The 27,798-nt window shown below is 42.7% G+C and overlaps 1 protein-coding gene across 1 annotated transcript in view; it reads left to right on the top strand.

Annotated features, from left to right (window-relative positions):
• TNKS2 (tankyrase 2) overlaps positions 1-27,798 on the top strand; it is an 89,906-nt gene that overhangs the window by 15,456 nt on the left and 46,652 nt on the right. The window contains exons 5-9 of the mRNA XM_075935130.2: positions 8,461-8,536; positions 9,937-10,031; positions 12,221-12,287; positions 14,800-14,986; positions 21,132-21,253. Of these exons, the coding sequence (XP_075791245.2) occupies positions 8,461-8,536; positions 9,937-10,031; positions 12,221-12,287; positions 14,800-14,986; positions 21,132-21,253 (547 nt within the window). The remainder of the gene's footprint in view (positions 1-8,460; positions 8,537-9,936; positions 10,032-12,220; positions 12,288-14,799; positions 14,987-21,131; positions 21,254-27,798) is intronic.

Consider the following 27,798-nt stretch of genomic DNA (forward strand, 5'->3'; position numbering starts at 1 on the left):
GGGGCCCAAACGGCCGCTTGCTCCCCCACGGCGGCCCGGCTGAGCGGCGCAGAAGTCAGCTGAGCGCCATGGCGGGAAGCGAAGGGGGGCAGGATGGTGATGTACACGGCTAGGGGCTAGGACCTGGCCATGTACGTCACCGCCCTGCCCTCTTCGCCTCCTGCTGTGGCGCTCGGCTGACTTCTGCGACGCTCAGCCGGGCCGCCGCGGGGGAGCAAGCGGCCTTTTGGTGCTGCATGGGGAGCCCGGGGCCCAAATGGCCGCTAGCTCCCCCGCAGCAGTCCAGCTGAGCGGTGCAGAAGTCAGCCGAGTGCCACGGCGGGAGACGAAGGGGGGCGGGGTGGTGATGTGAGGTGTGACAGCGGCTCCAGGCCCTGCCCCCTGGCCATGAATGTCACCACCCCACCCCCCTTCGCCTCCCGCTATGGCACTTGGGTGACTTCTGCGCCGCTCAGCCGGGCTGCTGCGTGGGAGCAAGTGGCGCAAGCGACCGTTTGGCTCCGCGCTCCCCATGCAGCACAGGGAGCGTGGAGCCCAAACGACTGTTTGGGCTCCACGGTCCCCCAAGTGAGAGGCAGGAGGGGGAGGAAAAGAGAAAAAGAGAGGCAGAAGAAAGCTGGGGGGGGGAGAGGAGGCAGGAGGAGGAGGAGAGGAAAGAGAGAGAGAGAGAGACACACACGGACGGAACAAGAGACTGGAGGCTCAGGAGAGAAGACCGACGTGGAGGAGAGACTTGAAAATCCCGTCTTATGACACACTAATTTGCTAGTGTAATAAGAAAAGCCAGAAAGGAGTTTGAAGAAGAGCTAGCTAAAAACTCAAAGTAATAGCAAAATGTTAAAGTACATCAGAAGCAGAAAGCTGGCTAAACAACCAGTGGAGACCTTGGATGATTGAGATACTGAAGGAGCACCCGAAGAAACTAAATGAATTCTTAGCTTCAGTCTTCACGGCTGAAGATGTTAAGGAGATTCCCAAAACTGAGCCATTCTTCTTAGGCGATAAATCTGAGGAATTGTTCCAAATTGAGGTGGTGTTAGAGGAGGTTTTGGAACAAATTGATAAACTTACCAGTAAGAAGTCATCAGGATCAGATGGCATTCACCCAAGAGTTCTGAAAGAACTCTAATGGGAAATTGTGGAACCATTAATGCTGTTCTGAAGACTCCGATTGAAGGGTCAGCGGCAGCATACTGACCTGATGTGGAACACCCACGAGGACACTCATCTCAAAGAACATCAGTTTCTTCACAGGTGAGTAACCTCCTTTTATGGGACTCCCTCTATAAGCTCAGGGAGCCTTTCCGTCAAGGGTAGGCACATGAATTTGGCACATTGGTAGAGGAGGGTACTGCAGCAGTGAAGTGCTTTCTCCAAATAGCATGGTACGTAAGCAGACTCAGAGGCTTAGGGTAGTTGCTTCAGCAGTGTTCATGAGACACAGAAGCGGGCTTAAGACTGCTGACCTGTCCCAAGAAACGTAAATCTTAATCTAGGAGCTCCCATTTGATGGGAATGGACTCTTTGTGGACCAAATGAATGCAAGGCTGCATGTGATAAAGGACACTCAAGCCACTTTACGCTCACTATGTATGCACATGCTGCTGTGCAAAGAAGCAGTTCCAATCACCCCCTACCTCCAACATCTGGCAGACGCATCAGGGATCTACAAGGAGAAGAGATAGAGGCATGAGCTTTGGTCATAGTTGTCCCCTCCCCTTCACCTTTACAGACCAGACCAGCAAACAGTCCTACAGGCTAGAAACACTCATTTTGTAGATAAACTCAAGTCAATTTCCCTTGCTTGTTTCTCCTCTATTGTTTGGCCTTGTCACAGGTCACCTCGGATTGCTGGGTGTTGGACATAGTATTGCAATTCTCAGCTGCTCTTCTCTCTTCCCTGTCCCTTCTCAGGGACTCTTTTCATGAGCAACTCCTCATTCAGCAGGTCAAGAGGAGGTTCTTCGGGATTTTAAAGGAAAAGCGTTTTATTCCTGCTGCTATTTAACAAAAGGGGGCCTCAGACCTATTCTGGACTAGGCATGGAAAGAGGTAACCTAGTTAGTTTCCTGGTAAACATCACCCTTATCGGGTAACCCTGATTGGTAAGCAGTTAACTGGCAGCCTGTGCACTGTGGATAAGGGGATGGGGAGTGGCCTTCAACCGGCCAGGCCCACAATGCAGCGTTGTGGGCCCAGTACATCCAGAGCAGCCCTGCAGCATGGTGCAGCAGAACAGCCCACGCCACGATGAGCCTGGCCAGGATGGAGCATCTGGAGCTGCCACATCGTGCTGCAGGTGGGAAGCTGCTCCAGCCCAGCAAGGTCCATTGTGCTGCAGGTTGGGGGTGGGGCTGCTTTGGCCCCTCGGGAAGCACTGTTTTGCATCTTTGGGGAGATGGTCTGCTCCACGGTTAACTAGTTAAACATAGTGTTTAAAAAGTTAACCATTAACTGGTTAAACAACAGTTTCCATCCGTAATCTGGACCTGCATCAACTAAAAAATGTTTCAGAAGATTAGTTTTGAATGGTCACCCTGGCTTTTATCACCCTTTCCCTGATCGGGGAGATTGGTACGCTGCCCTCAATTTAAAGGATTTCCATATTCTAAGATCACAGATGTTTCTTTGTGGATGGACCTTACTTTTTATTCGTGGTACTTCTCTTTGCTCTTCATTGGCTACAAGAGCTTTGACATATTGTAAGGCACCAGTGGCGGCTTACCTGAGACACCTTGGAGTCCATGGCTGGCTCATCAAGGGCAGTCCTGAGTACAAGTACAGAGGAGCCTTGGTCTGGTGCATTCCACCTGTTGCGATCTGTGCCTGTTAATAAAAGAGAACCTGCCCCTTAATGCCAGTACAGTAAATCTTTCATTGGGTTGTTCTTGACTCCACATGAGCCACAGCCTTCCTTGCAGTAGTGTTTTCAGGCCATGTCAGACCTGATCTCCCATATGAAGAACCACACACTGTCCACTGCTGTTTGCTGTTGTAGGGTCACATAATCAGTTATGCCAGGATTCATCTCCAGGCACTGCAAATGTGGCTGGTTTCAGTCTACATCCCCAAAAGGCACAACACAATGATTAGGGTGCCGGGTCACATCTAGCTGTCCTTGGCTAGATAGTAGAACCCATGGCTTGATGGTAGGGCCCCTGGCCAGTATTGGAGGGAGTTCCCTTTGCAGCCCCATTCCCATCTCTGACCCTGGTCTCCAGTGCTTTAGACCTAGCCTGGGGCACCCACCTGGGCAAGCTCAGTACCTACAGTCACTGATTGTGGGATGGTCTGCCCCTCTATATCAACACCAGGGAGCTCAGAGCCATTCACCTGGCCTGCAAGCACCTGAAAGGTAAGGTAGTGCAGGTCCTGATAGAAATAATGCTGTGATGTATTATCATAGAATCATAGGACTGGAAGGGACCTCGAGAGGTCATCGAGTCCAGCCCCCCGCCCTCAAGGTAGGACCAAGCTCTGTCTACACCATCCCTGACAGATGTCTATCTAACCTGTTGTTAAATATCTCCAGAGAGGGAGATTCCACCACCTCCCTTGGCAATTTATTCCAATATTTGACCCACCCTGACAATTAGGAATTTTTTCCTAATGTCCAATCTAAACCTCTCTTGCTGCACTTTAAGCCCATTACTCCTTGTCCTGTCCTCAGAAACCAAGAGGAACAAATTTTCTCCTTCCTCCTTGTGACACCCTTTTAGATATTTGAAAACCTCTATCATGTCCCCCCTTAATCTTCTTTTTTCCAAACTAAACAAGCCCAGTTCATGAAGCCTGGCTTCATAGGTCATGTTCTCTAAACCTTTAATCATTCTTGTCGCTCTTCTCTGTACCCTTTCCAATTTCTCCACATCTTTCTTGAAATGTGGCGCCCAGAACTGGACACAGTACTCCAGCTGAGGCCTAACTAGTGCAGAGTAGAGCGGCAGAATGACTTCACGAGTTTTGCTTACAACACACCTGTTGATACAACCTAGAATCATATTTGCTTTTTTTGCAACAGCATCACACTGACTCATATTCAACTTGTGGACCACTATGACCCCTAGATCCCTTTCCGCCATGCTCCTTCCTAGACAGTTGCTTCCCATCTTGTAGGTATGGAACTGATTGTTCCTTCCTAAGTGGAGCACTTTGCATTTCTCTTTATTAAACCTCATCCTGTTTACCTCTGACCATTTCTCTAACTTGCTAAGGTCATTTTGAATTATGTCCCTATCCTCCAAAGAAGTTGCAACCCCACCCAGTTTGGTATCGTCTGCAAACTTAATAAGCGTACTCTCTATCCCAATATCTACATCATTGATGAAGATATTGAACAGTACGGGTCCCAAAACAGACCCTTGCGGAACTCCACTTGTTATCCCTTTCCAGCAGGATTTAGCATCGTTAACAACAACTCTCTGACTACGGTTATCCAGCCAATTATGCACCCACCTTATCGTGGCCCTATCTAAGTTATCTTTGCCTAGTTTATCAATAAGAATATCATGCGAGACCGTATCAAATGCCTTACTAAAGTCTAGGTATATGACATCCACCGTTTCTCCCTTATCCACAAGGCTCGTTATCCTATCAAAGAAAGCTATCAGATTTTGGCATGACTTGTTCTTCACAAACCCATGCTGGCTATTCCCTATCACTTTATTACCTTCCAAGTGTTTGCATATGATTTCCTTAATTACCTGCTCCATTATCTTCCCTGGAACAGACGTTAAACTGACCGGTCTGTAGTTTCCTGGGTTGTTCTTATTCCCCTTTTTATAGATGGGCACAATATTTGCCCTTTTCCAGTCTTCTGGAATCTCCCCTGTCTGCCATGATTTTTCAAAGATCAAATAGCTAAAGGCTCAGATACCTCCTCTATCAGCTCCTTGTGTATCCTGGGATGCATTTCATCAGGACCTGGTGACTTGCTGACATCTAACTTTCCTAAGTGATTTTTAACTTGTTCTTTGTGTATCCTATCTTCTAAACTTACCCTCTCTCTGCTTGTATTCACTACGTTAGGCACACCTTCAGACTTCTCGGTGAAGACCGAAACAAAGAAGTCATTGAGCATCTCCGCCATTTCCAAGTTTCCTGTTACTGCTTCTCCCTCCTCACTGAGCAGTGGGCCTACCCTGTCCTTGGTCTTCCTCTTGCTTTTAATGTATTTATAAAAGGTCTTCTTGTTTCCCTTTATGCCTGTAGCTAGTTTGATCTCATTTTGTGCCTTTGCCTTTCTAATCTTGCCCCTGCATTCCCGTGTTGCTTGCCTATATTCATCCTTTGTTGTTTGTCCTAGTTTCCATTTTTTTATATGACTCCTTTTTTATTTTGAGATCATGCAAGATCTCTGTTAAGCCAAGCTGGTCTTTTGCCATATTTTCTATCTTTCCTACACAGCGGAATTGTTTGCTTTTGGGCCCTTAACAACGTCCCTTTGAAATACTTCCAACTCTCCTCAGTTGTTTTTCCCCTTCAGTCTTGCTTCCCATGGGACCTTACCTACAAGTTCTCTGAGCTTATCAAAATCTGCCTTCCTGAAATCCATTACCTCAATTGTGCTGGTCTCCCTTCTACCTTTCCTTAAGATCATGAACTCTATTATTTCATGATCACTGTCTCCCATACTGTTTTCCACTTTCAAGTTCTCAACTAGTTTCTCCCTATTTGTTAAAACCAAATCCAGAACAGCTTCTCCTCTGGTAGCTTTTTCAACCTTCTGAAACAGAAAGTTGTCTCCAATGCAGTTCAGAAACTTATTGGATAGCCTGTGCCCCGCTGTGTTAGTTTCCCAACATATGTCTGGATAGTTGAAGTCCCCCATCACCACCAAATCTTGGGCTTTGGATAGTTTTGTTAATTGTTTAAAAAAGGCCTCATCCACCTCTTCCACCTGGCTAGGTGGCCTGTAGTAGTCTCCTAGCATGACATCACTCTCATTTTTTACCCCTTTTAGCTTAACCCAGAGACTCTCTACACAGCTATCTCCTACGTTCATCTCCACTTCAGTCCAAGTATGTACATTTTTAATATACAAGGCAACCCCTCCTCCCTTTTTTCCCTGTCTGTCCTTCCTGAGCAAGCCGTACCCTTCCATACCAACATTCCAATCGTGCGTCCCATCCCACCAGGTTTCTGTAATACCAATGATATCATAGTTGTATTTATTTGTTAGCAATTCCAGTTCTTCCTGCTTATTACCCATACTTCTCACATTTGTATATAGGCATCTAAGATACTGATCTGATCTTGCCTCCCTGTTGTGCCCTGACCCTCCTTTCTCCTTGCCATTATAGGCCGTTGTCCCCCCCATTTCCAACCCATTATGTCAAGAGGTAAGGCAGAGGCAAGTCGTCAGCTCTTTGCCATGAAGCTCTCCACCTTTGGGACTTTTGGATGTGGCATGCCATTCATTTGGTGATCACGCATATGCCGTGGACCAGATAGGTATTAGCAGATGGCCTCAGCAAGCCCTTTTCATCTTGTCACAGGTGGTTGCTCTACCCAGAGGCAGTCATTGCAATATTCCAGAACTGGGAAACTTCCCAGGAAATGCTCCATATTCTGTTTGATCTGGGGAATGGACAGGGGTTCCCTGTCAGATGCATTTCTTCTCCTGTGGTGGGAAGGCTCTGATGTACAGTTCCCGCAAGTGCCATTGAGTCACAAAGTCCTAGTAAAATCAGACAGATCAGGGTGAAGGTTATCCTAATAGCCCTCGCATGGCCTCACCCAGCACTGGTTTGGCAGAACACTGGACTTTCAGCAGCCTCCCTGCTGCAGCTACTGCTCTGGCTAGATCTGCTGATCTAGAACCACAGTAACCTTCTGCTCCCAAACCTGGTGGCGCTGCACTTGACAACATTGTGGATAAATGTACACAAACAGCAATGCTCAGCCTGAGTTTAGCAGTCTTGTTGGGGAGCAGAAAACCCTCCACCAGAGTGACTAATCTATTGGAAAAGTTCTAACCAATTGGAAAAGGTTCACGTACTGGACCTCAGAACAGTGTATCCAGGCCTCACAGCAGGAAATTCTTGATTATCTGCTGCACGTTAGATTCCAAGGTTTGTCCTTGTCAGTCAGGGTCCATCTGGCCTCTCTTTCAGCTTTCTACCTGTTCTTCCAAGGCATGTCAATCTTCGCTTACAACATAATGGTTCCTCCCTGGGATCTGAATTTCATGCTGTCAGTGCTTAAGGGGCAGCTCGTCAAGCTTTTGACTTCCTGCTCTTCCCCTGGAAGGTTGTTATAACACCAACCCATATTTCCATATTCCAAGATCAGGTTTTTCATTGTGGGCAGACCCCATTTTCAATCTGAGATCAGAGCACTTACTTCAGAATTTCCCTATGGGGTTTTCTACAAGAATATGGTCTGGCTGTGACCGCATCTGGTGTTTCTCCCTAAGATAGATTCCCGGTTTCATATGGGACAGGACATGCACTTTCCCATCTTCTTTCCAAAGTCTTGTGCATCTGAGGAAGAATGCAGACTGTGCTCCCTGATTATCAGTAGGGTGCTGGCACATTATGTAGGTACAACAGAACTGTTTCATGCGTCAGTGCAGTTGTTTGTTTGTTTCAGTGGCACACAGAATAAAGTGTTGCCCAGTGTCTGGTCAAATGATTTCAACCTGGATCACAGCCTTCATCTGCTTCTGCCGGTCTTGACAGCATGCTCCACTAAGGTGCACAGTCAGCAGTGTTCCTAGCGCAGGTACCAATCCAAGAAATCTCTAGGGCTGCAACCTGGTCATCTGTCCACACATTCATGTCTCATTATGCGCTTTCACAGCAAGCTCAAGACAATGCTGGCTTTGACAAAGCAGTGCTGCAAGCTGCCATGACCTTGAACTCTGAGCCTACCTCCATGGATACTCCTTGTGAATCACCTAAAGTGGAATCGACATGAGCAAGTATTTGAAGAAGAAAAATTGATTGCCTACTTTTTCATAACTGTTATTCTATGACTCTTGGTTCTCAGAGCCAGCAGCACTTGATATACTGATACACAAGTGTGGCAATCAAGGGTGAGCCACAGCTGACCCTATGGATACTGCTAAGGTAAAAATCGGACTGCATGTGGGCATGCCCACACCTAGAATGAAGTGGACATGAGCAACAGTTATGGAGCAGTAGATAATTTATTTTAAAAATAGCACCTTTGACTCTACTCACAGTGAAGAATCATATGGTTCCTTGTTGATGAAAATGTTAGACAAAAGTTGATGCATAATAGTTACTGGCTTGTAATATTTCAATGTTAATACTGTGTAATTTGAAATTCTTGCAGAAGTTTTTAGTAGGCGTCAAACATTCCAAATAGCTGTTTTGTTGGGTTCTGCTATTTGAACATCATTGTAAATATTGAAAGCAACTAAAGTTGTAGTATTATACAATAGTGGTTAGCTACAATGTCCCACGTGTGTTTAAACTATTTTATTTTTTCTAGGAGCGGTAATGAAGAAAAGATGATGGCTCTTCTTACACCATTAAATGTCAACTGTCATGCAAGTGATGGCAGAAAGGTATTTATTTTCAAAGCCACATTTAGAGACATTTTGTTTTGAAATGTTAACATTTAGATTTAATTCTTCATATTTAAAATCACCATTTGAGACAGATTTTTGGTATGTTATGTTCAATTTGTACTTAAAAATGGTGTTAGAAGACAGAATGCACTTGTGGCAACTGTCAGATATTTTTCTTCATTGCTTAAAAAGAGCCATATGCACTACTTTTTACATGTCATCTGGATCAATGAGGAGTGGTGGGACACCTTTTTTACGCAAACTGATCTTCTCTGCCGCTGTGCTGATGCCAGTTACAACAAATGTCTTCCCTCTTTGATCCTAATAGTTGCCAAGGAGTTTGACTTGTACCTATGTTCTTTTCACCACCTCTGTGCTATGTCCCCAAGACTTGTCAATGTCTTTGTTACCTCTTCTTAGAGTAGAGTTAATGCTGCACTTCCAGGGTCTGGACCTACTGCTGGCAGAGTAAAGGTATCTTGGCTTAAAAAGCGAAATTCTTTCAGTTTGAGCCCATGGCTTTCTTGAATATTCAGGTCACTATTTGTATCCCTGTCATGGTTCCCATTAGATATTTGCATAGTCTCATTCCTTTAACTCTGTAGGTTTTCCTGAAGCCAGTTTCTTGTGTTACACCTTCCTAATGGATATTTAAAGCTCTCTAAAGTTTTTAAGTGTCCAAGTATCATTAATAATACTTCCCCACCTTGAATCTGGTCCAACTGTACAAACACCTCAAGCTGAAAAGATAAAGTCTCTGTGCAAATCCTATTGCTTCAGGCCTATTATAGGGTACTCCTCACTAAACACTCTCATGCATCTTGAACAGATCATAGAGCAGTCGTCTGCCTTGTGAATTTAGGTGCAGGATAAGGTGAAGTTTTTCTGTTTGTTCTATATGTAATCACACTCGTCTCTTCAGCACTGTTAACTGTCACAGTGGCTTATTTCTAAACTTCATGTCACTCGGTAAAGAGAACTGTTCGTAAGCCAACAATAGATGCTGGTAACAGCCAAGTCACAAAGGACGCATCAGGGAAGGCTTTGGTTTATCTGTGGAAAGATGAAATTGAGAAGAAGTAGGAACTGACTGCAAAGCCCAAAAATCTGTCACAATGATTGTTGTTGGTCTTGAATGTGCAGTAGTGTTGAATAAAACCTTGCAATGTGTATTGATGGTAAGCAGATCACATGGAGGAAAAAAAAAAGTGAGCAGGTAAGGAGAATATGCCCTTTGCAGAAATACTATTTAATAATTATTCAAATGTTCACTCTCTACTGATGGTACAAATATTTTGAGGACTCGTAATTTTATTAGTAGTAATTCTTTCATATTTCACAATGCTTGATTGGTTAATAATTGAACTTATTATTCTAAATTCATTCTGTCTTTCCAGTCAACTCCATTACACTTAGCAGCTGGGTATAACCGGGTTAAGATTGTGCAGCTGTTACTACAGCATGGAGCAGATGTACATGCTAAGGATAAAGGGTGAGTTCACTTGTGTTCAGAACATTCCTATACAGGCAGTCCCCGGGTTATGTACAAGATAGGGACTATAGGTTTGTTCTTAAGTTGAGTTTGTATGTAAGTCGGAACTGGCTCCAGATTCAGCCGCTGCTGAAACTGATCAGCGGCTGACTACAGGAAGCCCTAGGCAGAGTTGCTCTGCCCCCGGCTTCCTGGAATCAGCCGCTGATCAGTTTCAACAGCAACTGAATCTGGACTCCTGGGACAGAACAGCTGGGGCACTGCCGGGTAGGTCCCCGCAGGACCAACCCGGCAGCACCCCAGCTGCTCTACCCCAGGCGTCCCGCAACAAAAGCCTGGTCTGCTGGTGGCGGGGGGATGCACTAGCTGCACCCCTTCCCCCCCAGCAGACCAGGGAGACCCGAGAAAAGCCGCAGAGGCGCAGAGGTCCTGCCGCCTCTGCGGCTTTGCTCCTGTCTCCCTGCTGTGCTGGGGGGAAGTCCGCCACCTGTACGGGGTCCGCCGCCTGTGCGGCTTTGCTCGGGTCTCCCTGCTGTGCTGGGGAGTCCCCCCCAGCACACCAGGGAGACCCGGAGCAGCTTTTCTAGCCCCGGAGGACGCGGTGGCGGGACCACTGCGCTCTGGGCGGTCCCGTCGCCCGCAAGCTCCGGGGCGAGAAAAGCCCCGTTCGTAAGTGCGGATCCGACGTAAGTCGGGGACTGCCTCTACATGCAAAAAAGACAGCTAAAATTTCAAAAAAAAAAAAAAAATGACCTGATCAAGTGCCAGAAAATTCAGAGTTGAGGCAGAGGTGCCATCTCTAACTTCATAATTGTGACCTTATTTTTGTCTCAACCTTATAAGTTAACCTGCAAAGCAGTAAAACTATTACTGAATCATTTGTAAAACATGATTCATTCTAAGAAATGAACTGGCACCTTGCTTATGTTTAAAACTCTTAAAACGGCACTTATTTTTTAAAAAAGTGCTTTCATACTATACTTACCTAATTTCAGTATACATCTGTGGTTGGTTCAGTTTTCATTTGCCTTTGAAGATTTCCCTTCACTCAAAAAAAATTCTTATTGGTTTTCCATGATTTCTCATTTTTAAAAGGTGTTTCCCAAACACTAAAGCTGAATAATATATTTCTAAGCAGTCACTTACTACAAAAGGGACTTTTGCTAACTATGGAAATAGGGATAGCTCAGTGGTTTGAGCATTGGCCTGCTAAACCCATGGTTGTGAGTTCAATCCTTGCGGAGGCTATTTAGGAATTTGGAGCAAAAATTTGTCAGGGATGGTACTTGGTCCTGCTGTGAAGGCAGGGGACTAGACTCAATGACCTTTCAAGGTCCCTTCCAGTTCTAGGAGTGGGCAATCTCCATTAATTTAAATTTAATTTAATTGAAAGATGTTACATTTATAGAAAATATTTAAGCTCTTGAAACCTTTTTTTAAAGATCTTTGCTAAATAGGCTGAAATTATAAAAAAATAGAATCATATTAAGTATTTAATAAATGTATTACTTCAGGGTGCATAGAAAAGCTACCTGGCAAAGGGGTTGCTTGGCCCTTGTAATTTGGAAACCTTTGTCAGTCCTCCTTTGCTACCCTTGCAATGAGATTTACAGTAAAGGAGACAGTTACACAAGGTGCCTCTTCAGCCTCCAGAACAGCTTATGATCAGGAGGACCAGCACATTAAACCACCTTAGTTTTTCCTCCCGATGGAGGCAAGGTCTTTTCTGTGTTCTTAAATGTGCAGTATAAAATCTTGCACAGAGATATTAACACTAACCAATCAGACTTCTTTACAATTCTAAAGAAAATATGCCACAAAACTTTTTAGATAATTTTGCTTTATCCCTTCCTTCTGTTAATAAAATGTTTTCTTTTTTGTGTAATTACTGTTTAATTTCATAAAATCTCTGGAACTGAGTCACTTATAATCAAAATAATACAATTTCCACATGACTAGGTAATTCATTGCGCAATTTATTATGATTGGTTAAACAGACATTGATTCCAATAATCTTAAAGATTATTTTCCTCATGTCTCTTTTCTCCATTCATTTTCAGTGGTGAGAGCTGGGCTTTTTATTTTTTAGAATTGTAATAATGCTACATACTTTATTTGTAATTTACTGAGTTTACATACTTCTAATATAATCCATAATCACATTTTTTCTCTCCTCCCTGACTGCTTAGAGATTTGGTTCCACTTCACAATGCCTGTTCCTATGGTCATTATGAAGTAACAGACCTTCTAGTAAAGGTTGGTATTTAATTTCATTGTTCCTGGGTTTTGTGTCACTTATCTTCTTGTATTTTAAAATAATTTAAATAGGCAGTCATGGTTAATAGAACAAATTAATAAATGTACACTAACTACATTCTCCTGCTCAGGCTTAGTTAGAATGTGCTCTATAATAGGGTTATAGAAATGCACTGCTACTTTAAAGCTTGAACTGATCATATCAAGATGCCGTTGTAGTAGGAAGTCAGTAGATGAACACATTTCATGTTACAGAAGTATCATGATGGCTTGTAAAATTAAGATAGTGCTAGGATTATTAGGTTTTTAAAATATTGTAGAAATACCAGCCCAATAGTTCTAACACTCTAGATATAAACAAAGTTCTAGTGAATTTGTAGAGGAGATTTGTAAGTCTCGTTCCAGCTCTGTACCTAATAAGACACTAATCCTGCAACTGCTTGATTGCAGGCATAGCAGTGCATATTGGTGGAGTCCTATTTGAAACCAGTAGAGCTCTGATTGACACAGCAGTGTGCGTACACATCAGGCAAGAGCAGAGATCAATCAATAAATAAAAATAAAAAGTAAAATAAAAGCAAGTACAGTACTGTGTTAAATGTAAACTACTAAAAAAGGAAAAGCAGCCTTTTCCTTTGACGTCAGTGTTTAGTTGAAAACTTTTGAAAGAACAGCCATAATGTTTTGTTCAGCGTAATGAATGTTTGAGTCACAAGTAACCTTCATTCTCAAGGTATTTGTAACTCAGGTTTTACTGCACATGCATGTAAAAATCCAGAAAACTTAAAAATTCTTTATATTGCTTGCTTATTAAATCAAAGTGCATTTTTGTACTGTCCTTACAAAAAAGAAATGTGTCTAATGTAGGCACAGATAACACAGTTCTCTGCAATGTAAGGCACTGGCATGACATCTTAATCTGATGGACTAAAAATGTGTTTGCATGTATAAGATATTTAGGTTTAACCTTAACTTGGCACTTATAGGATTTTTAATACAATGTTTTAATACAATGTTTTTCCTCCTTATGTAATTGATAACTATTTAAAATCTTAATTTATTTTGGAATTTTACTGCAAGATTTTTTTGATAATTTAAAATTGCAGGTAAGTATAAAAGTAGATGCAGTATGACTTTTAATTTTTAGGAGAAAAATATGTAACTGTAGTAGATACCCATTATTCTGTCCTGGGTATTTTGTATATTTAATCAATATTATATTTCTTATCCCAATCTATTACATTTTGATGTGTGGATGAAGAATCTACAACTCATTTTGAAATTATGCATATTTTAAAACTAGCTTAAAGGTCTAACTGTTAAATAAGAATGTTCTTGCTGCATTAGCAGATTTATTTTTTCTGACAATTTGTAACAAAGGCAGAGCTTCGTAGCATTTGAGGGCAAATGACAGGGTGAGAATTAGAGTTGCAATACACTATTTTATGTAATATAAAGGTTAATTTTTAGAAATGGTGACCCTTAGCATAACTAGAAGTTGCCTTGAAGCAGCTGAGTTTCTAAACATTGTCTTGTGTTCAGACTAATATATCATTTTGTTACAAGGTGTCAACAAAATGGTCTTCTCCTTGGGAAATTGTAACTTTTACTAAGGTTAGGGAACCACTTAGTTATATAGAGAATGATGGAAGGATGCTAGTAAAGTGGTGGTCATAGTGAGAGGGAGGATGATACAGTGGCTAGAGCTAGCCTAGAGCTTGAGATGTAGGTTTAATTCCTTGCTCCAACACTGGCTTTCCTTGTGACCTTGAGCAAGTCACATAAGGCTTGTCTACACTTAAAATGCCACCGCAGCATGTTATGATGCTGCAGCACTTCAGTGTAGACGTTACTTGTGCTAAAAGGACAGGTTCTGTTAGCGTAGGTAATTCACCTCCACAAGAGCTGGAATTCTTTTGTTGACCTAGCACTGTCTCCTCTGGAATTTACTTCATTTTAGCTGTGTCACTCGGGGTGTGGATTTTTCATACCTGTGAGGGATGTCTTTATGCCAATCTAATTTTCTGGTGTAAACTAGACCTTTATTCTCTTTGTGCCTCACTTCCCCGTCATTAAAATGGGGAGAGTAATACTGTCCTACCTTATAGATATGTTGTAAGGATAGTATCAAAAGGGGTAGCCGTGTTAGTCTGAATCTGCAAAAGCGACGAGGAGTCCTGTGGCACCTTATAGACTAACTGAAGTGTAGGAGCATAAGCTTTCGTGGGCAAAGACCCACTTCATCATCTGAAAGCTTATGCTCCTACACTTCAGTTAGTCTACAAGGTGCCACAGGACTCCTCATCGCTGTTGTAAGGATAAATTCACTCTTATATTATGTTAACCGTAGTTGTATACGTACTTATAACAGATATTTCTGGAAAAATCTTGGAAACGGTCTGCCTATATATAATTATTTGATCTTGCTGTCTGCTTTGTCAGAATTAATAATTGCTGTTTTAATAAATGCTGTTTTTCTTTAATAATCTGCTTGTTTTTGTAACTCTCCTAGCATGGAGCATGTGTGAATGCTATGGATCTCTGGCAGTTCACTCCTCTGCATGAAGCCGCTTCCAAGAACAGGGTGGAAGTATGTTCTCTCTTGCTAAGTTATGGTGCTGATCCAACACTGTTGAACTGTCACAATAAAAGCACCATTGATTTGGCTCCAACACCTCAATTAAAAGAACGATTGGCATGTGAGTATAAAGTGAATGTGAAACTCAGTAGGGATAGATAGCATTTCGTTGCTCATCTCCAGTTTATCAGGGTTTTTTGTAATACGGCCCTTAAATTTCATAAACCGTATTGTACTGATATCAAGTTTGGGATAACATGTTTATACTTTTGTCAGCCGACGGCCAGGGCAGTGAGTCCCTTATGACCGGCTGAAGTTCTTTTAAATTGTGCTTGGTTCTGTTACAGCAACTGAAGGAGTCAGGTTAAAGCTTAAACAGTTACTATTTTATTGTTACAGGGTAAACTTAGCTGTTAAATGCTACTACTGTGTTACAGATAACACAGACACTACAAAGGACAGGACAGAAATTACACTAATAAGTCACTTACAGGTACCATGAAACCCTTTGGTTCTCTGAGCTCTTATTAAATGCATGCAAAATACACATAGCAGGTATATATTCTCACCCCTGCGTTCCAGACTTGGCGTGGCCAGCGTCTTTCTCTCAATCCCTCGGGAAGAAGTAGGGCGAGGTTGGGCGTCCCACAGACCTCGGGAGACAATCAATACCTGCCAGCAGGTATAGATGATTGGAGCTCCAATAGGGTGGGCTGCTGAACCTCTTTTTATACCCCTTGGGTCATGTAGGCTTCTTCCTGGGCTCAAGTGGCCATTAAGGAAAAATGGCTTTGAATGTCAAGTTTCCCACGAAGGGTGCAAAGCATAATTTACACCTGGGAAAATGCAGACAATGGGCACCTCTGGTATGTGATGGGCGAAGATTCCTCTCCTGGGACAGTGTAGGCGTGTCAATTACTGGTACTAGCCATCAGGGCGACGGGAGGCCCCGGGTCGTCAGCTAGCCCATTTACTGTCTGGTTTCTGTTTATGGTAGAGTCAGGGACAGGCAGCAAACCTGTGTTCCCAGGGCATCAAAGGCTGACTGCCTTTCTCTTGCTCTCTGGGGGGGGGGGGGGGAAACAAGATGGGGCTCGTGGAAAAACAAGATGGGGTTTTTGTGTCTGGCTACATTCCACCCCCTTGACACGCCTCACTATGTCCCAGAACGCAAGATGGCGGTGATGCCAGCACCCTTTGCCCTCCTTGGAGGAAGCTAGAATCGCCCTATCAGCAGGGTCTGATCAGATAATTTGGATCAAGGGATTGATTAGGATCGCTTCCCAACGCCATATACCGGACCTGTACAGAGGAGGTAGCAGTGTACACAAAATGCCTAACAATACATAGTCCTAGGTGTTGGGCTAGACAATCTAGCCATGAGGCTTTACATTTTTAGTTACAGCATGTGTTATCCCATACCGTTTGTTGCCACTTCCCTTGCCTCCCCCCTTGACCTCCCCCCAGAGTTATTTAGAGGATTGCGGTAGTCGCTGTCATCGAACCATACCGGTCCCCATCAGAAGATGTCACTTTGTTCATTTGGGCTGAGAGGGACAAACTCGATTCCCAGTCCAGTAGAGGAGTCAAGTAAGGTGTTCTGGTACAGCAGTAGCAGTTGGGATGAGGAAGAAGACCATGGCGAGTTGGAGTACCATGTCTTATTTCAATAGTCTGTAACTAACAACAGTGGTTGCAAGCGCTACAACAGCAAGTGGTGTATATATATAAAAAGTTCATGGTGGTTTCCCGGATCCACACCAGCATTGGGAGGGATCCATCCCACTGGAGCACTGTTCAGGGCTATTGCCTCAGTTTCCTGTAATAAAACATAAGGTTTGCCGGTCTTGGATACAATCCAAGCCTCAGTAATGGTTATTGGTGTTAGCCCAGCATCTGCAGTTGTCCAGACTCCTTTTCCCTTATAGGAGTGCAGTACATGGGTTTGTGTTCCCAAACTGGGGTGTTGGGACCAGGGCTATTAAGTGGTTTAGTCCCATGACTGTAAACAACCCTGTTGCCACTGGGGTTGAGTAAGCAAAAACCAATTCCTGAAACAATTTCCATTCCAGTTAAAACATACTTCCACCCTTGCTTACTGGTGGGTAGTGTACCAATATAATTTACTTGCCAGGTTGCCCATAGTATTTTTCCATCTCTTAGCCTGGCAAATCATTGCCTTTCTGTTATGTTTCCTGAGTTCAGCACATAGGGTGCAAGCTTGTACCAGATCTCTGGCTTGTTTGTGGGTGATAGGCCACCCCCTGGCATGTGCCTGCCGCACCAGCTCTCTGTGTGTCCCAAGGTTTCATGTAGCCAAATGTACAGGTGTTCCCAATCCACCTGGGCAGCAAAAATTTGTACTGCTGCATCTGCTAGGTTATTTAGCTGTGCAGTCAGGGTGTTATTCTTTTGGTGAGCTGCCACATGACCTATGCTTAAGGCATTTTGGGTTGAATACTGGTATATCCATTTCCAATATTCCAATCTCCAAACAGGTTTTCCTTCTATTTCCCAGTTAGTTATCCACTGGGTGGCTCCAGCCCATATAACACAGGAGTTAGTGTAAGTCTGCTGAGACAGCAGCAGCCTTCTCTGTCCACTTTCCTTTGAAGCCAAAAGTGTTATCAAGTCAGCCTTGAAAAAAAACAGTTAAGTTTCAAAGCTTGAATTTCTAAACTAATAATTTGGTTTCTAGAAAGTTAAATTTAACCTTAAAAGTTGAATGCCCAACAGAAGCACTAACCAATTAAGTTTCAGTAGAATCCTTAATTTTCCTTTGCAGATTTAACAAAGGTGTCCATAGACAAAATGTTTACATTTGATTGTTTCTTTGCCTACATGGTTTGCACAGTGCTTAAGGAAGAGGCTGCAAAGAAACAAGGTGCTATTTTTAAAACAAGATTTCCCTTCACATATTTCTACCATTGCTTAATTCCTTCCACACTCCCATGGAGTCCACCTTTTATCTTCACATTCTCTTAAATCACTTGCTTTGTCCTTTCAAAGAAAATGTTTCTCATTCCTAGTAACTTTCCAATGTCTGCTCTACTTTCCTTATTCCTTCAACTATGCTCATAGGGCTCCAAACCTTTTGCCTTCCCCTTTTTACATGCTTTTTCCTTCTTATGGTCCATCCTAATTCCTGCTAAATGACTTTTCCCAATGACACACGTTTGTCTACTATTAATTTGGTAAGGAGGGTGAGCTTGTTTACTAAACCTCATACCTCCTGGTCCTTTTCTTAAGCATATTCCTGAGGGAAGAAAAAAAAATAAATCTGAGAGTTTCTTTAACTCTCAGCACCCATCCTTAAGGGAATCTAGCTCGTCTGGGTACTGAGGGACATGCATTTCTACCTCTCCACTTTTGCAGCAGAGGCTTTTACATTTTTGAAGAACACCTCTTTACAGGTTTTCCACAGAAGACAAAAGCTGCAGCTGTTTCCCTCTCCTTTGAAGTTGAGGGTTTACATATACACAAGCAGTTAGCCAATTTGTCTTGTAGGTCTGAAATTGTATGGACAAGCAGTTAACACTTGATCAGACCAAGGGCTATGCCCGAACCTTTGCAAGATTTTGTTCAAAAGGGGTAACATCTTTTACAAATGCCAATTTCTCAGTCTTCTCTCTGCCTTCTTAAAAGACTGCTTACATTTAAACTTTCTAGTATACCCAACCTGCTATTGGGACTAAAATAGCAATACCAATACCTCATTTTTCTTTCTTTCTGGAGGGCTACAATTTGAACTTTCTGGTCGCAGGTAGTTTGCTAATCAAACTTAGCTATTACCTGCAAAGCTTCTTTGTGCTGCCAGCTAGGGCATTTGCACCACAAAGGAAATCACAACCTGGTGTGGCTCCTGGAGCTTTCACAGCGTTTTAGTCTGTTTGCAGTTTTTACTCATTCTATAGTTTACAGGAAAATGTGCAATCTTTGTTTACAACACTACTTAGCCACATTAAACTTTGCATATAGTGTAACTCTTTCTTTATGCTTACAATTTTCCTGTACCTTCATTAAACAACTTGGACTAAAATGGTCTTACCAAACCAATTTGTTTTAAACCTACAAACAAACAAGATTACTGGACCTTGAAAACTTCATATTATTTACACTATATATATATATATATATATATCTCTATCTACACACAGATACACATACATTCTCTCTGAACCTTTCTTACACTATTTCTACATAGCTATACAACAATTACATTCCCTTTTTATTCATTGGGGTAGTTCAGTTCCAATAGAACCTCCTCCCTTTAGAGTTCTTTTAGCAGTTTCTCTAATCAAATGTACAGATTTGAGTCAAATTTGCCTGGATTATTTACAGACATTCCTTTGGAAAAAGGGCCCATTTTCCCTTCAGAATGACTGTAAAGAAACCACAGTTTTCTATCTACACCATTTTAGCATTTGCACAACTGCTCAATTCTCTCCATTCTCTGCAGAGTTTAAATTCTCTGTGTTTCTCTTTTCTTAAGACACTTTCTTATCTCTAAAATAAAACTGGCCTTGTTTCAGATATTACTCTTGTAAGTATGCTTTAGGATTTAGATTTCCAGTACTTACTGCCTTTTTCTCAGTTCTACCACAAGGCTTTCAATCTTATCTGTTACCTGCCTGCTTGTCTGGGCCTGATCCTGTTTTCCTTGCTAAATGGAAAGTGGCTCCTTTCCACAGACTCAGGCTTTGTCCCATTCTTTAGCTTGCAGGCAGTTCTATACTTACAGAACTGCACCCACAACTCCTCAGGATTTCCCCAATCCTTTTCTAATGTTTTTCTATCCCATTTTGGGTTGCCCCAACCTTCCTGGGCAAACCCTTTCTCTATACCACTAAAATCCATGTCTATCATGACAGGCTTCATGTTGCTGTATGTGAACCAGTAGCACAATCCTGCCGACTACGCCAATTCTGTCAGCCGACGGCCAGGGCAGTGAGTCCCTTATGACCGGCTGAAGTTCTTTTAAATTGTGCTTGGTTCTGTTACAGCAACTGAAGGAGTCAGGTTAAAGCTTAAACAGTTACTATTTTATTGTTACAGGGTAAACTTAGCTGTTAAATGCTACTACTGTGTTACAGATAACACAGACACTACAAAGGACAGGACAGAAATTACACTAATAAGTCACTTACAGGTACCATGAAACCCTTTGGTTCTCTGAGCTCTTATTAAATGCATGCAAAATACACATAGCAGGTATATATTCTCACCCCTGCGTTCCAGACTTGGCGTGGCCAGCGTCTTTCTCTCAATCCCTCGGGAAGAAGTAGGGCGAGGTTGGGCGTCCCACAGACCTCGGGAGACAATCAATACCTGCCAGCAGGTATAGATGATTGGAGCTCCAATAGGGTGGGCTGCTGAACCTCTTTTATACCCCTTGGGTCATGTAGGCTTCTTCCTGGGCTCAAGTGGCCATTAAGGAAAAATGGCTTTGAATGTCAAGTTTCCCACGAAGGGTGCAAAGCATAATTTACACCTGGGAAAATGCAGACAATGGGCACCTCTGGTATGTGATGGGCGAAGATTCCTCTCCTGGGACAGTGTAGGCGTGTCAATTACTGGTACTAGCCATCAGGGCGACGGGAGGCCCCGGGTCGTCAGCTAGCCCATTTACTGTCTGGTTTCTGTTTATGGTAGAGTCAGGGACAGGCAGCAAACCTGTGTTCCCAGGGCATCAAAGGCTGACTGCCTTTCTCTTGCTCTCTGGGGGGGGGGGGGGGGAAACAAGATGGGGCTCGTGGAAAAACAAGATGGGGTTTTTGTGTCTGGCTACAACTTTACAAACAGTTGTGTAATGCTTTCCTGAAGATTATATTATCTTAAAACATTTTCTTCCTGCTGCTTCCCCACTTCTCACTATGATCTCTCCAAAAACTTATTCATAGCAATATCATGGCAGGATTTCTCTTCAGCAAAGTTAATTTGAACAAAATAAAAGCAGCATAATTACCTAAAACTCTGAATACTTTTGTTCTGAAAATGAAATGCTATTGCTTTCTTTCAGCTTCTAAAGTGGAGAATTGAGACATGAGCTCTGTTTGGCAAAGCTAAGGAATGCTCAGCCTCTGCATGGACAAAGTAGTAATTTTTCTGGAGTACATAGAGTGCTGGCCTGCATCCATATAATGAGCCCATGTACAATAAATTAAAATCCGCTGCCATTTACTGAGAGAAGCATTTCCTCTACCAGAATCAAGCAATTCCCGTAATAATTCCCAGACCTATAAAGAATGTGATCTTTTTATTTCTAGATGAATTCAAAGGTCACTCCTTGCTACAGGCAGCACGAGAATCAGATGTAGCTCGCATCAAAAAACACCTTTCACTGGAAACTGTGAATTTCAAGAATCCTCAAACTCATGAAACAGCATTGGTAATATTTCAAATGTTTTAATGGTTTAAGACATGTGGTGGGCTAATTGAAACACATTGGGCAATGTTTTAAATAGACAAAGTCCAGTTTTTAAGATCTTGACTTAGTGAAGACTGGCAAGTCGACTCTAGTGTACAATAAGTTATCTGGGTAATGCATTTAGAGTATCCTTTGTAATTTAAATTGTCACATTTCCTTTTAAGACTTGCAGGATAGTTCACTAATATATCAATGAAAGGTTATACCCAATTTGTCTATCAGTTTGTCATCTTGTCTAAATCCACTGAATACTTGAATTTCTAAGTTTTCTTCTACATATTAGCTCACTTTTTTAGGTTGTTGCTGTCGTCTGCTGTTTCTAAACTCTTCAGATGGCTTTTGTAATTATATTTGTAGATGTTTGTTTCACTTTTCCGGGGGGCCAAGAGCTGCATGACCTCCCACCATCCTTGCGTCCCTAGACCGCCACCCCCACACACCCTCTTGACCGAGACCCTGCACCTCCAGCCTGCTCCTGCTCCCTCCCCCCTTGCCAGACACCTACCCCCAGAGAGAAGGGGGTTGGCGAGTGTAGCTGGCCTGCAAAGGGGGTCAGGGAGCCTCTAGGGGGGTGCAGTGTAGGGGGAGGCCACAGCAGTGAGCCTGAAATGACCTTCCCTGGAATGGAAAAATGCTCATCTGGGACCAGCCAGGTCTGGAGGGTGTCAAACCAGGGAGGTCTAACCTATAGTATAATTCCCTCGCCTTTTTCTTGACCAGGGATGCATTTACTCCAGAATGTCTATGAAAATATTAAGAGCCCCAAATGACATTTCCTAACATATTTATACAAGTAATAAAATAAATTTTGTTGCTAGCTAATCCTGAATAATTTTATAAGTTCAGTCACCAAACCTAAAACTGCTCTAACTGGACCGATTTGCAAGTCAAAGAAGTAAAATGGGCAAAATCCTGACTTGACTGAGGTCAATGGCAAAACTCTCATTGATATCAGTGGGGTGAGGATTTTATCCAGTCTGTACAAACTATTGATCCAGCTCTGTAATTAACATAGACATCAAGATTCTCAAAGTTCTAGGTACTGTTATACCAAACTTTGTCCACCTCAATTAAATGGGCTATACTGAGAATCTTCACCCATACATTAATAGAGGTTTTTTTTGTCTTGGTATCAACTTTGATAACCTATCAAGATATACCAAACAGACATATAAACATAGCTTTGTGATAGTTATAGACAGTACACCTCCACTGGTTTGTGGTTGTAATTTTCTATTCTGAAACTGTTAGATGAAGACAGACCAGCTTGTGGTTAATTGCTGGGGTATAGGAGTATAGGTGCTGTAAAGATAAGATATAGGGTGAAAAGTCTAGAAATCTGTTCTGTAACCTCTGGTCCAGGTGCCCATGTGACATTAAACTCATCTCACAGGGCACGTCTACACAGAGAAAAAGCTGAAATAAACTGCACAACTTGAGCTACATCAATTGCATAGCTTACGTTGAAATAGCTTATTTCAGCTTGTGCCGCTGTCTACACAGCAGGAAGTCCAAGGGAGAGCATTCTTCTTCCGACTTCTCTTACTCCTTGTAAAATGAGGGTTACAGAAGTTGGAGTAAGAAGTCCTCCAGCTCAACGTTATATTGACATTATGTCAAAATAACTGCTTGTAGTGTAGTCATGAACAGACCATGTTATTTCGGAATAATGTTAGTTATTCCGAAATAACACTGCTGTGCAGATGTACCCCCAAGTGCTTTAAAACAAGCAATTTAGACAGATTTTTAAGGTACTCAAGCGTTGCTGTGCTCAGAGTTGCAACACCTAGTGGATCTACGAGCCTAAGTCTCATCTTCAAAAGAGATTAGAAGCCAAAATCCCACTGATTCCAAAGAGATTCTGGCTCCTAAATGACTAAATCTCTTTTGAAAATGACACTTAGGTGTTGCAATGATCTGGGCAGCAATGTTTAAATATCTGGCCCTTAGTTTCAATACCTATAGTAAAGGAAGTATCTCCATTTTACAAATGAGGAAATAGGACAATATTGATCCAGTTCTGTAATTAACATAGATGTCAAGATTCTCAAAGTTCTCAATACTGTTATACCAAACTTTGTCCATCTCAATTAAATGGGCTATACTGAGAATCTTCACCTATACATTAATAGAGAGGGGTTTGTTTGTTTTTTTTGCCTTGGTATCAACTTTGAAATCTATCAAGATATACCAAACAGACATATAAACATAGCTTTGTGGTAGTTATAGACAATACACTTCCACCGGGTTCGTGGTTGTAATTTTCTATTCTGGAACAGTTAGATGAAGACAGCTTGTGATTAATTGCTAGGGTATAGGATTATAGGTGTTCTAAAGGTAAGATGTAAGATGGGAAGTACCACTTATTCCAAAATAACATAGTCCGTCGATGACTATACTACAAGCAGTTTTGACATAATGTCAACATAACGTTGAGCTGGAGGACTTTACTCCAACTTCTGTAACCCTCATTTTACAAGGAGTAAGAGAAGTCGGAAGAAAAGTGCTCTCCCTTGGACTTCCTGCTGTGTAGACAGCGGCACAAGATGAAATAAGCAATTTCAATGTAATCTACGCAATTGATATATCAAGTTGTGCAGCTTATTTTGGCTTAGCTCTGCTGTGCAGATGTGCCCTTTGAAATGAGTTTAATCAAAGTGCTCATATATACCTTTCATGTATTTATGTACCATTTCTAAGACCTTTGCCTCTAGTTATTTATATATTAATTACTAATCCACTAGAAGTAAGCTTAAAAGTATTAGTCTGCTCTGTGGTTGAAGTAATTAACAGGACTGTTCAAGTTAATTAAAGTGTAAAAGTCAGCCTGTGGAACTCCTTGCCAGAGGATATGGTGAAGACTAGGACTTTAACAGGGTTAAAAAAAGAACTAGATAGATTCATGGAGGTTAGGTCCATCAATGGCTGTTAGCCAGGATGAGTAGGAACGGTGTCCCCAGCCTCCATCTGTAAATGGGTGACAGGAGAGGGATCATGTGAGGATTTCCTGTTATGTTTCTTCCCTCTGGGGCACCTGGTATTGGCCACTATCAGCAGACAAGATACGGGGCTAGATGGACGCTTGGTCTGACCCAGTATGGCCGGTCTTATGTTCTTATCACAGTGGTTTAATAGTTGTTTTATTACTGGAAAAACTCACAAGATACAGTGACATTCTGCACCAGCCATTTAGTAGAACAGAAATCATGATATTGTAATAGGTCATTGTTACAGGATAATGTCTCCCAGTTTAAAAGTATTCCTCACAAGCTCATGTAATCAGCAGTAGATTTGCAATATTGCATGTTTTCAACTGGTGAGAGAGGACTTAAGATATTTTCTCTTCTCAAATAGATCTTCTTGTTCTTGTTTGAATGGAGTCCCTGTGGGTGCATCACTTTACGTGGTAGTGCATCCCAGTACTGTCAATCAGAGATTTAAGGTGATAGTGTCTGCGCAAGTCACACATATGCAAACTGCTCTTTTCAACTGCATACAACCCAACCCCTTAGCCATTTTTATAGACATTGCATATGTAATCCATTTTAAGCCAGAAATCCCTTTTCCCATTAAGTTCCTTCTCAACTGTCCTTGGCTGCAGAAAAAGCTCAGGGGCTGTGCTTCATCACATCTAAAACTATTAGAAAAAATCATAGTTTGATAGTTAAGAGTTGAGATATTTGCTTAGGTATTCGTATAGAATTTTTTTTTCCTTGTTAGTCCATTAGACACTCTCCCCTTACAGGATGGTTATTAGTGAAAATGACACAGTTCCCACATTTCAAACACTGCTAATCCTGCTGCAATGCAACGCCCATTTCAGATGGCCAATTCTGACATGTTTGCTGCCTCGGTGAGGGGCATATACCCCAGAAATGCCCTGAATGCAGCTACCTAAGGCTAGAGCCCAATGGGAAAAGGGATTTCTGGCTTAAAATGGATTACATATGCAATGCCTATAAGGATGGCTAAGCACGATGTACATTCCAATAACACACACAGCTTACACAAAAGACTCACTGTCCCAACGAATGTGTTGAATCCTCTCCAATGGTGGTCAAGGCCACAAATTGTGTAATAGAAGTATCTCTTTCCTACAGGAGCACCCAACAACTGCAATAACTGCAGATGCTTTCCTGAGGGTAGGGAGTGCACATGGGTCAAAGGGCAAATGATCTCCAGAAGAGACCCACCAACACATCAATCTGCTAGAACTGCACACCATATGCAACACCTGCAGGTGCTTCCTACCTCTCATACAGAACAAATTGACTCAGGTGACCAACAACATTGTCTTCATGTTTCACATAAATAGATAAGGAGGAGACTGCACTCTCTGTGCACAGAAGTCATGAAATGGTAGAATTGGTGCATACAGCACCAACAACTTCTCAGCATATTATCTGTCAGGCAACTACAATGTGACAGCGGATATACTCAGTGGATAGTTCTCTCAAGACCAAGAATGGCAGATGAATGGAGAGGTTCTCAGCTCAATGTTCTGCAGAAAGGGCACACCCACCATTGACCTGTTCATATTCCCAACAAACTGAAAATGCCCATTGTTCTGCTCAAAAGTGGGATAGGGGCAATGATTGCTGGGGGATGTTTTCCTGCTCAAATGGAAGGCCCCATTTCTGTATGCATTCTAACTAATACCAGTGATAGTGCATATGATTTATAAAATCCAAAGGACAAGACTAAAGAGATTTTTCATAGTCCCAAATTGGCCCGGAGAGGCATGATATCCTTACCTATTATGCACAGCGATACGTGCACTGAGAGATCTCATTTGCCAAACAGCTCTGCTCTCTCAGTACAACAGACAAACTCACTATCCAGACAAGGAGGAACTCCACCTATAAGTATGGCTCCTGGATGGTTCTATTGTAATGAAATAACCTGCTCTGAATAGCAGGAAAATTCATGCGTGAAAAATTTATGCCCAGAAATAGAAGTGATTCTTCACTTGATGCCAAGGAATCCAGTTGGCAAATGAGTCAGTACCAGAGCCAGTGATCTTGCAATACCTGTTCAAGCTCAAAAGTTCTGGCTTATCAGTGAGCTCAGTTTGAGGCCACCTGATGTCCATGTCAGCATTCCATCACAAGACAGATGGAACATCAATGTTTACTCTCCCAGTGATCAGAGTTCCTAAAGGGCCTTGGTACTGTGCATCAGACCACCTTTTAAACTGCTCACCACTGGTTCACTACTCCATTTATCAATTAAAGTGGCATTCCTAGTCGCCATTACTTCAGCCAGAAGGCTGAGCGAGAGAGTAGCACTCGTGATTGACCCCCTTTATACTACATTTTTCAAAGAAAATGTCACTTTTTCTACATAAGGTTCTTACCAAAAATAACCCCTGAATTCTACTTGAATCAATGGATTCACCTCCCAACAATTTACCCTAAGTCTCACAGTAACCCCATGAAGACTGCTTTACACACTCTAGATGTCAGAAGAGTGATAGTGTTTACTGTGATAGAACAAAACCATTCTGGAAATCCCCTAGACTCTTCATTTCAACTACAGAGCATTCCAAAGGGGAAGCTGTCTACTCATCGACTTTCAAAATGGATTTCCACATGCATTCACATAAGCTATCAGATCAGGAATGCTGAACCACCTGAACACATTAAAACACACTCCTTGAGATCCATTTCATCTTCCATAGTGTTCTTTAATAATGTACCTTAATAGAAATTTGCAAGGCAGCCACTTGGACCTCTACCCACACGTTCACAGAATTATATGCAATCACAGAAGACTACAGAAATGATGCAGAGGCCGATATCACAGTACTTACCTTGCTCACATGAATCCAAATCTCCCTCCCTCCCCAAGCATCAAAGGGACACTGCTGTATAGTGGAGCACTCACTGGGACTCCACTTGGAGAAGTTACTTACTGTAGTGGGCAGGGCTGGCCACTCACTGACCCAGAGAGGGAAGATCACTCTCTGAATCTGGGTGGGCCAAGTCTTGTCCTGCCCCTTTAACTCTCTGGAAGCCAAGGGGCAGAGCAAGTAGTATAAAAGCCCAGTCCAGGAGCTTAGTAAGGGCCCAATTTATTGGAGGAAGCAGAGGCCTGCCTTAAGCTCCTCAGCTGGGACGCCACTGAAGACCTTGCTGAGCCTGAGGACTGGACCAGACTGCCAGGCCACTACACCAAAGAGGAGACCTTTCTAACCCTGCCAGAGGGTTCAGACCCCGATGACCCTGAGAACCTGCCATGACAGTAGAGCCAGGTATACTCCGAGGAGGAGTTTGGAAGTGGCCCAGGAAAAGCCAACAATAGTCAAGCTGATCTCCTTATAGTCAAGTGAGTCAACATGTTGCAGCCAGGATCCCCGCTTACTCCAGTTGCAGTCAGTCCTGCCTCTGCCAGGACCCTGGGCTGGGATGCAGTAGAGTAGGGAGGGCCCACGTCCCCCCTGCCACCCCACACCCTGGGTGGAAGTCTCCCCCTCTTCTGCAAGTGAACTTCTGTTTACCTGCACC

Source organism: Pelodiscus sinensis, chromosome 8, assembly GCF_052426305.1.
Source record: "Pelodiscus sinensis isolate ZL-2025 chromosome 8, ASM5242630v1, whole genome shotgun sequence".
Taxonomy (NCBI): domain Eukaryota; kingdom Metazoa; phylum Chordata; order Testudines; family Trionychidae; genus Pelodiscus; species Pelodiscus sinensis.